This window comes from Astyanax mexicanus, chromosome 10 (genome assembly GCF_023375975.1).
Source record: "Astyanax mexicanus isolate ESR-SI-001 chromosome 10, AstMex3_surface, whole genome shotgun sequence".
Lineage (NCBI taxonomy): Eukaryota > Metazoa > Chordata > Actinopteri > Characiformes > Acestrorhamphidae > Astyanax > Astyanax mexicanus.
In genome coordinates this window covers 39543006-39553946 of record NC_064417.1, presented here as the reverse complement: position 1 = coordinate 39553946, position 10941 = coordinate 39543006, and the positions used below count along the sequence as shown (strand labels likewise).

General features: G+C 37.5%; 1 protein-coding gene across 1 annotated transcript; it reads left to right on the top strand.

Moving 5' to 3' along the window:
• The first annotated feature begins 1280 nt into the window (after positions 1-1280).
• Positions 1281-10034, top strand: emx3 (empty spiracles homeobox 3). Its single transcript, XM_007246444.4, has 3 exons — positions 1281-2271; positions 7790-7974; positions 8756-10034. Exons 1-3 carry the CDS (start codon positions 1938-1940, stop codon positions 8921-8923), a joined length of 687 nt encoding a protein of 228 aa, XP_007246506.3. The 5' UTR covers positions 1281-1937; the 3' UTR covers positions 8924-10034.
• Positions 10035-10941: the final 907 nt, after the last annotated feature.

Below are 10941 nucleotides of genomic sequence, written 5' to 3'. Positions count from 1 at the left end.
TCCCTCAGAGACTCGGACCTCTGCAGGTGAGAAACGAGAGCAGTAGAGGCGCTCAGACTCCATCACTCACACACACACACACGCACACACCTTCCCAAGCCCTAAACCGACCCTGCATCCTGACTGCACTCTGACAGAGAGACAGGGGACCAGGATCAGCCATGTTCACTAAACACAATTAAAGATCAGATTCGTTCAGAGAAAATCAATTTACCCCTCTCCTCACACCCCCACCCAAATGTAGCTACCTGACCAGCCATAAATTGGTTTCAAATACTTAATAAAGTGTCTTATATTACTGCAGTTACAGTAATCTAATGTAGTAATTACGTAATCGTGTAAATAATATTAAAAATAAATAAACCCCCTCTTTAAGTAGCCTAAGTGAAAAAGTGTGCACATTTAATTTTCGGTTAATCGAAAACAACAAAAAAGCCGATTTTAAAGAAACGCCGCGTATTTAAAAATTGTACTAATAATAACACGAATAGCGATTTTATTGATTCATTGTATTATTCACATCCTTATATGTAAGCATATTTTTCTTCTTCTTCTTCTTCATCTTCTTCTTCTTATTATTATCATTATTATTATTTTTGTTGTTGTTGTTTTTATTATTATTATTATTATTATTATTATTATTAGTAGTAGTAGTAGTATTTCTATTATTATTAATATTATTATTATTATTATTATTATTATTATTATTATTATTATTATTATCATTATTATTATTTTTGTTGTTGTTGTTTTTATTATTATTATTATTATTATTATTATTAGTAGTAGTAGTAGTAGTAGTATTTCTATTATTATTAATATTATTATTATTATTATTATTATTATTATTATTATTATTATTATTATTATTATTATTATTAGTAGTAGTAGTAGTATATTGTTGATTGATAAGTGTTATCACTTTTTAACTCTAGACTATGTTTACCTCGGAATGTAAGCCGGCAATGTTTGCAGATCTTTCTCTATGTCAAACAGATTTTTCCGTTTGTAAAATATTGCAAATAGTATTTAAACTTTTTTTTTTTAAAAGCATCTAAGGAAAATATAAAGAACATAGATTTTAAAATGACAGAATTTGACTCTTATTTTGCCTTTTAATAATTGTAAATATAATTCGACCTTTACCCATTTTTTATGAATTAGGGCTGGTGAATTTTTTTATTAAATCTCCATCCAAAAATCTGTCAGTATGCTTATTCAAGTCAGGCTAGTGTAGCCCTTATTTCTCCATAAAACTCTTTGGCTATATTTATCCTGTGTTTATTTTATGTCAGCTATATAAACCCCGAACGCTTGATCCGAACAAAATGGCTGTAAGACGGTGATGCTTCGTAGTCGCATCTACTACGCATGCGCATAACACCACACCTCAGTCAGCGCAGGTACACATACAGAGCGAGAGAGAGGGAGAGAGAGAGAGAGAGAGAAGGAAGGAGAGAGAGCAAGAGGGAGGCTTGCTTGCACTTGAAGAACTTATTATTGATTATCGATAGAGGGAGGTGGAGTGCAGGTTTGAGCTGAACTGAAGAAGCTGGTTTGTGATGGCGCGACCTTAAGCCTAGTTTGGATCTGATTTAATTGCACTTGGTCTGTAGCAGCGCGGGCGCGTGCGTGTCCTAGACCCAGTCTGCCCTCAGAGAAGACCCGCTGCACCTGCCTTCCCTTCTTATGACCAGTCGAGACGCACCAAAACGTATCAACACATCCAGAACCTGCATGCGCGCGGGGAGCAGAGGGGACCGCGGTGCGTTATGGATTGCCACCAGCACAGTTCATCCACTTTAAAGAAGAGCTGCGTGGATTTCTGAGTGGGATTTTCAGGCACATGTGGGCTAGACTCTCACGTGGGAACTCACTTTAAACCAAAAACAGACACTCTCCTCTACCTGCGTGTACCTCTGACTGGGCTCACCACCATGTTCCAGCACAAGAAGTGCTTCACCATCGAGTCGCTCGTGGGGAAAGACTCGAGTCCCCCGACTGTTGGAGACGAGCCCATCCGGCCCACGGCGCTGCGCTACTCAGAGCCGGTGGCTTCGCCGTTCGGCTGCGCGCAAGGCTCCGGACGCGCACTTTACGGAGGAGCCGAACTGGTGTTCGCCGAGCCCAGCGCGCACCCGGCCAACCCCGCGCTGGCACTGCGCCACCTTCACATGCCCTCCCAGCCCTTCTTCAGCCCCCAGCAGAGGGACAGCTTCAGCTTTTACCCCTGGGTGCTGCGCAACCGCTACCTGGGACACAGATTTCAAGGTGAGTGGAGAGAACTGTGAACGATTTTTCCATCCTTTATACAGGAGGGACCTCAGCACTGTAAAACACGGTTTGCTCGAGCTTATAAGACAAAATCTTATTTAAAATATAAATTAACTAAGTAACAAACCGTAAATCTGTTAGAAGTCGTTCACATGTTAAATTATAGCTCACTTATTAAAATAAATAAAATTAAAAGCATTATTTTCATGAATACACTTCTAATTAAGGAAAGTACATTTTTACAATGACATTTTACAAATAAATGTAGAAATATAATTAAATGTAAAACAGACATAATGTATGCCTATACAGATTTTTGCAAATTAATAAACCCAGTGACGGAATTCACATTTCTATATCACTCCAGTGAGTGCAGCAGTTTCTGAGAATTTACCCTGTGTTTTATTATTCTATTTTAAAAATAAAACTTTCCAAAATTATTTCTACAATAATATCTATTCATATTTCGTTATTTTACATAAACAAAGAAATTGAACTCATTACAAATAGTGTGTCACAAATTATTTATACATTTATTCTCTTTATGTTTTTAAACGCGTCTAAAATGTGCACGTATTATTTAGATCTATTTACCTACAGTAAAACTCGTGTGAGAGTTAGAGCGCCTTTAAGCACGTGGCTGTCTTCACACTGAATTCGATGTGTGTGTGTGAAGGACTGCAGTGTGCTAAATATCTGCAGGAACATTGACTGTGTTAAATAGTCTCTGTGCTAAATAAGAATTTATCCACCTGAGCAGAATTCAGCAGCGTAAACTGTCGCCTTCACACGGGTGTAGAAAAGAATTAGAGAATATAAGAAGATCTCTTTATTTTGGTATATTTGTAAATATGAAGTTGTTTGTATGCTATAACACTAATATGCTAGTATTAAAAAAAAACGTTTAAAATATCCATGACCTCAAATAAATGTATATGTGTATTTTTTTTATTGGCTGAAAGTGAAATACGTGAATTGATGAAGATAAAAGCTATTCAAATAATATAATAGGTAATAATTAGTTGATTAGTTGTTTTTAAGATTAAAGTAAATGTATGTAGCTATTTTTGTATCTCTTTTTGGTAACTCTTGTTTATTTTTTTTGTTATTTAGTTTGATTTTTAATGTTACAAACGGCGTTGATAAACTGGATGACGGTGTCGCAAATTTAACACGTTTTAGAATGAATCTCCTTAGCCGATCACTAAATAATCTGCACTATGAAAAAAAGGTAAACAGCCAAAATAGCATGAAAATTTCTATCTGACCTCATATTTTGTACATTAAAATAAAACGTACTGTGTTATAATTGTGTTGATTTTCACATTTATTTCAGATATAATTCACAGATTTTCAGAGAGTCTGAACCTAACTATTAATTTAATTAACGAGTGTAACCACCACAAAGACAAAGATGAATTGTAAAGGAATGCTAATAACCAATGTATTTGAAACATAATTATTTTAAATATATTAAAATGTGTTATTTTTTATTTTAAATCAATATTTTAGTATTTAAGTAAACAAGTTAAAAAATGAATTAGTCATTTTTTTCAGGAAACACTCCATTACAAAATTTTATTAGTCCATAAATGAAAACAGGTAATTTTATATCTCATTTTTTAAAATAAATTTCCTCTTTCTTTGCAGTAGTTTCAAAATTTTAACCAATTGTGGGTGGTCCAGTTTACCAGGCAATTTGTTAAAGCAACAGGCTCACTACCCCTGACCTGGCTGTCCATGTTGACTTAGTGGAAGGTGAAGTCTGGAAGCTCAGCCACATCAGGTGTGCTGGCTGACGCACTGGGCTTAGCCACTGGCCTCAGGGGCATGGAACTCAGGTAATTGGTGGAAGTCAGAGGTTGTTGTCAGTGTTACTCAGATCCGGGGGGCTCAGATAGAGTCCTTTTGTTTACGGACAGAGCTGATCCACTCACTGATGGTGTCCAATAACCCAGAAAACCACTGTTTAGACAAGACTAAATACAGCCGAGGGGATTGAGTGGGAAAGGAATACCTATCAGGGTGTCACTTTTTTGTTACTGCTAATATGTATACAGGTTTTTAACTCAGTTTACTTCCTGAACGAGCAAAAGGATGTGTCCATGTACTTTTAGATCTGTCATGCAGGACAACGTAAACAGGATCCCAGACGGGCCTAATGTTGTACAAGTGCAGGGTTTTGTGTTATGGGTGCGTTTAGCAGATTGTTGCACTGTTATCAGTAGCAGAGGGGTCAGACAGTGCTCTGTAATCGCAGCTCTGTTATTGTGACAGTTCTCTTTTCTAAGAATTCTTGTGGTATCAGATTGCAGAGAGCATCAGTGTTTGTTCAGTTTGAATATTTGAGAAAGACTCAGTCAAGAGCAGTATATTGTAAGCTCTGTTGCCCATAATGGCATTTTATTTCAAGCAAAATGTTTTATGTTAAATTAATAAATTAATATCTGGTATCAGAATATATATTTTTAGAATTTAGAGACCGGCTTCTTGGACAGGGATTAATTAAACCTTGTACTGAACTACATTTTCCTTAGAGTGGAAAACCTCGATTCAGAATTCTGTGCAGTCCAAAACTTTCCTTAAGTCATGACCATGTAACCTACCCCACAACCATTGTCATTACTAATTTAAAATCAATTTTAATAAAGCCAAATTACATACAAAGCATGTACAATTAAGAACTGTATCAGTGCCTCAGATTTGAATGCTCAAATTAGCAAAACAGTTTCAGCTAGAGCTTTACATAATTTTATATTTGAATGTAATCACTATTACAGCTATATTAAAATTTTGCTTTGCAAAAAAAAGTAAGGAACCGTATTCAGATCTGAGTGATGTCCGAATTGGCAACACTCGTTCTGTGGTTGGGGACCAAATGATCCAGTGTCTCTTTATTTCCCACTGTATGCCACCCTTCTCCTTGCCTTTAATGAGAGCAGTACTGACAAGACCAAGCTTGTTTGTGCCAAGGGAATGCTAGTAAAGCTGATCTGGATGCCATCTGGTTCCCTTTTCCTCATGGCGGGGGCATCCTCGCCACGGATAGGCCAGTGAGTGTTTGAGCCCAAACCCCCGGAGGGGCTGCCGGCTCTTCAGGAGGCCCGATTCTCCAATGCTGCTCGCTAGTATGTTTCACCAGCTCTCTCAAGGGAGACCTCGAGGTGATGCCACACATGATGATGATGCCAGTCAGAGTACTAGGCAGGACAAGCATAGCCAATTTGTAACTGAGAGCTGCATTCTGGGATAGTTTGCAGCTTTAGTAGCGGGTTAGTAGCTTGGAGTTTTCAGCATGGGCTGTGTTTGATTCTGCCTCATACCTTGACATTTGTACACCTCTCTTTGGTGTTCAGTGCACCTTGAGGAAGGTCTAAGGGCAACTTTTCAACACCTTCAGACCTCATCGGCCTGTTTACATTCTTCCTCTCTGCCAGGCCTTGGCTACTTGTAGTTTAGCTCGGAGCTGCCTCTATTGTTTTGGCCTCTGATGTTCAAAGGATTTTTAGCACGCCAGCTGAAAACGGCTGTCAATGACAGTCCTGTGACAGAAAATATGCACCCCTCAGTGAAGGAGGGAGAAGTGCATACCTTATTAGGAGCTTCGACTGCAAGACCAATGTTTTTGAAGGTATTCTAAAACCTATCCTTTGCATTTACAAGGGCACTCAGTGTTCCATCTAGTACAAGTGAGTAGGGCCTTAACCTAACTGTTAAACTTTACCTCTCTTATCGCACTGGTCTTGTGCGATGTCCGAGAGTGCATTACGAGGGTGGATTGAACTAAAGGAAATGAACAAGGTGCCGGTTCTAAACTCTTTGAAATGAAGTTGTTTCTCTGCAGTGGCTTTAATGCGTGTCTGAAAAGGCTCCATTCAAATCCATTGTCTCCAGAAACAGGGTCGGCTTCTGTGACTTTAAAGAAATCCCCATCTGAGCAGCCTCATGGTAATCCTCTTTTCATCCACTGGTGATGCCATTAGGGATCTTTTGTGTAGAGAATTGGTACATCTTTGGACTTCCTTTGATGACTAAAGGTCAAGAGACTTCTTTAAACCGAGCTGCTGTACTCTGGCCATACACAGTGAAATGACCTAGGAAGAATTCATCACATTCTCCTGGCTAGATTGAGCTCTGTATGACTTCATTTAACACTGAAAGCAAACGAATGAACGTGTTTGAAGTCCTGACGATTTTTTTTCTAATTAAAAAAATCTATTATTGATAGAATAAGTGAATGTAAACAGTTGAAGGTATCCCCAGCGTTTACTACGCGCTAAATTGTGATTTGTTTTTGTGTGCTTCATTTTAATGCATGTAGTTCTCCTGTAAAATGTGTGTTAAGAAGATGTACATGCTAATGATGTACATCCGTTGCTGCACACCTGTGCTCTGATACAAGTCGGTTCGTTTTTCATTAACAATAGATCTCAGTTTCCCACCTCAGTGGCCTGCACAGTCCAGGCCTTAACCGCTCCAGTGGGACAAACTTTGCTTGTGCGTGACTGTGGTTGCATTCTTGATGAATATTCTTTTCAAAGCATCTCTCAATTCCAGATCCATTTGTTTATGAAAAATGCTTCTGTGTGTCTTCTGTGTGTTTTTCTCTAAACGGCACATATACTCGGCCTGCCAGATGCTGGCTGCGGTGGAGCGAAGGTCACGCAGCCCATGGAAGTGATAATGGCTGCATTTTACTACTGCCTTTCGTTGAATGAAATCAGACAAAATGCCGGGGTTTGGCATTTGTTTAACTGCCTATCAATATATGTTCATCACAATTGTTTTTGCATCTTCTTGCCCTAAGATATTTACTTAGGATTCCGCATCGAGACATTAGTGTTCAAAGGCCTTGCATTTGTATGAAAATCAGGATGATGATGTATGATGGATAGTAAAACCAAACAACTTTTTTTTTAATCTGTCTGATATTACTTTACATTTTAATAGCTTCTGATTTAAGCCGGCAGATTGTAAAATAATAAATACTTTTATGTTGCTTTTAAAAAGAATATTACAGATGATAGGACATAGTAGCATACATTTATAATGCTAAAAAATAATAAAATTAGAAGAATTAATTTGATAATGTTAACTAATACATATTATTTTTGTATGATTAGTGATTTTTATTATTTAGTTATTAATCTTAAAATGCTAAATGTATTAGGTTCTATAAATTGTTATATAAAAAATAAAATTACTAAAGATATTATGTAAAGGATGTGTATGGCTTTTGACTTTTTAAAACATTTAATTTAACATTTTTAACATCTTTAAATAGTAACAAACAATTAAACCAGATTTATTCTAATCAAATAAATACTTTAAATGAAATTGCTTGTTACCACATGAAGCACTTTCTTTTTTTTTTAGTTTCCTGTTTTGTAGTATATTAACACTGGTCCATTAAAGTCTCTGAAGCATTTTTTTTCAAAGCCCAAAAATATACAATATAAGCATGCAACCTTTACACCTCCACTTATCCCATCTCCTTCTCTCTGTTCTCCTGCAGGTGAAGACAACAGCCCCGAAAACCTACTTCTGCATGGGCCGTTCTCCCGCAAGCCCAAGCGCATCCGCACAGCCTTCTCTCCGTCCCAGCTGCTGCGGCTGGAGCGCGCCTTTGAGAAGAACCACTATGTGGTGGGTGCTGAGCGCAAGCAGCTGGCCAACGGTCTCTGCCTCACTGAAACACAGGTGAGAGAAAAGGGGCAACGCGGCCGCATGCTTACACACACACACACAGCTACATTCCAGTGTGCTGAGCCAGCGGGATATGAACACACACCTTCTCATCCACACGCTGGATCTGGGTCTATGCGGTTTCATCACAGGACGGAAGTTAGCTGTCCTTCACCACGTTGGGATGGGCCAAAAAAATGCCACGACATGTATTCAACATGCATTTATAGTCTGATTTCACAATCACTGTAAGACACACATGCTTGTTGACGCATGTGCTACGCTGGGTTGGTAGCTGGTGAGCGCTTTCCGTTGAGTCATACTAGTTTTCCAGGTGCTTCTGTAATGTAATGCAATTTACATGGACAATTGTAGTAATTTTTTTTCTGTAGCAGTTCATGCAATCTCATGATTTGTTTGGGGTTCTCTTTGGGAAAGATGTTTAACTTCCTACATCTTAATTCTTTCAATTAAACACCACTCCAAACATATAAACATTGAAAACAAAGTTCTAAACTTTTGGTTGCATAATTTTTTTTTTTATATAGAAATATGTGAATGTGAAGAACCTTTAAATTGATAAATAACATTTTACATCAGAGAAAAAGTACTGCCTTGTTTAAAGACCCCATAAACCCTGAAGCACCTGTATTTTTAAGAGTGTAAAACTGAGAAATGAAACCTGGGCCCAAATGTCATTTCTGACCATGTAGGGGGATAGCATAATTATTTTATTTTTTTAGCAATGACTTTAATGGTATTAAACAGTATCCTTCTCTCTCCTCTTTTTTTAAAGGTGAAAGTATGGTTCCAGAACCGGAGAACCAAGCACAAACGACAAAAACTAGAAGAGGAGTCGCCTGAATCCCAGCAGAAAAGAAAAGGAAGCCAGCACGTGAACCGCTGGAGAGCAGCCACTCAGCAGGGCAGCCCGGAGGACATAGACGTCATCTCCGAGGACTGATGTCGCACATTGCCGACAGTTTGAGCAATACCTGTACGCGGCTGTCGGCTCACCTACGCACGGTTGGGAACTCTGCCAGAGCCAAAAAAAATTAAATAAAAAATAAGACAAAACAAATGAACTGACATTCAAGTTATGCATCTTGTTCAAGACCTACCCATGAAATGGACTGGGCTGTTCTGTTAAAACTGTTAAAGAGCAGAATCCGGCCGTGCACGGCAAAGACGACTCACAATGAACTGCTCCAAAAGACTACATACAAAGACGTCTGTATGCAATACACATAGACCTCCACAATGTGGAACTCCATCGCAGAATGCAGAGGAATATCTGCATTTTCAGTTTCTACCTGAACGTCTCCCCTTAAAATACACTGCATTGAAAACACTTCGGTGGGTGGATTGATTGTTTTGTACTGTTCAGTTGTCACACTGTTCAGCTGTGCAGCTGAATTTACTACAGTTGAAGTTGAAATTTCAGCCGTTGATGTACCTTGAGCAATTTGGTGGATTTCTTTGTTCAGCAATGATTCATTATTTTTACCCACAGCATTTTAATGATCAGAATGATCATACAAAAGTTCTGTCGCAGATATATCTATTTTTTTGGTCACTACACTACACTGTTAGGGCCACAGAACATTTAAAATGTTTTCATTTATTCCAAACATTCAGACCTTTCTATGCATAAGAGTGCCAAGTTACATTAAGTTCTATGTTTAGTTTTTTAACAGTCTGTTGTTAAATGTCTTTTTGTGTGAAGCTGATTCTGGGATATTTATTTGCTTTTCATTGAAATTCATTCATGAAAGAAATGCAAGAATAAATAAGTGAATGAAAGGCTGAAAACTCCCCAAAGCAAATTCAGGAAAGTCCAGTGTACTTCACACTCCAAATGAGCAAAAGGGGCATTTGTATTGTAACTTTTATGGTCCAGAAACAGTTTGTAGCACTTCATAACAGGTTTTTTGGTTTGAATGAAGAGGAGAGAATGAAACGATTGCACTGTAGCCACACCATTCATTTTTATCTGTTGTCTTGAAATTCTTGTTTTGTATTTGTTTCCTGTTTTAAGCAGATTATTAGAGAATAAAAGTCACTGAGAAGAGAAACGTTTTTTTTTTCTTCTACATGTTCATGAAAGTAAAACAATGAAGTAAAAATTACTTTTTTTCACTTTTGTATATCAAACTCATTGAGACCAGTGGATTTTTTAAAACCTAAAATTTATCTCTATGATTACTTGCTATTTATGACAAATGGGTTCAGACACAATCATATATATATAAAAAAGATGTTTTTCTGTTGAATACAAAATATATATTTTCTAACATTTTATTCAGCAATAGCTCAACATTCACACACACACACACACACTAAACAACACTACACAAAACTCAAAACTCAAATAATATCAGCATTCATGAAATATTATCAGATGAAGGTTCCTCTTACGTTTTAAAGGCTTGTCCTTATGCAAACAAAAATTAAAGTAAATTACCAAGTTCATATATTATTTTGTGGATTTTTTTGGCCATATTGATAACGCAATGTGTAGTCATTAGAGGTGTCCTCATTAAAGCTCTCCTCCGAGTGATTATTATCATCTGCTCTTGTGATTCTCACCTTTAGTCCACCTAAGCGTGTTTGTAAATGTCGAAGCAGATGAGCCTCAGCTCTGAGGAATTAAAGCTTCAGGATTTAAAATTAACCAGCTGAAGGACTAATCCGCATCACCTTTATGCATTGTGATTTACACCTGATAATTCTTCAGACCCGGAGCAGGTTTTCATCACCTTTTCACAATAGACAGCCTCATTATCATCAGCTATGCATATAAACTGTGAAGGAAAATTGAAGAACAAATTATTCATATTCTCTATAATTGGAGACAATATAGCACTTCCGCTGAAATCTGTTGCATGAGCACTGAACACGGCCAAGAGCTTGAATTGAAAATCAGTTAATATAGATATGCAACAGATAACAGCTAAAACATTTAGCTGAAGAATTTTTTAT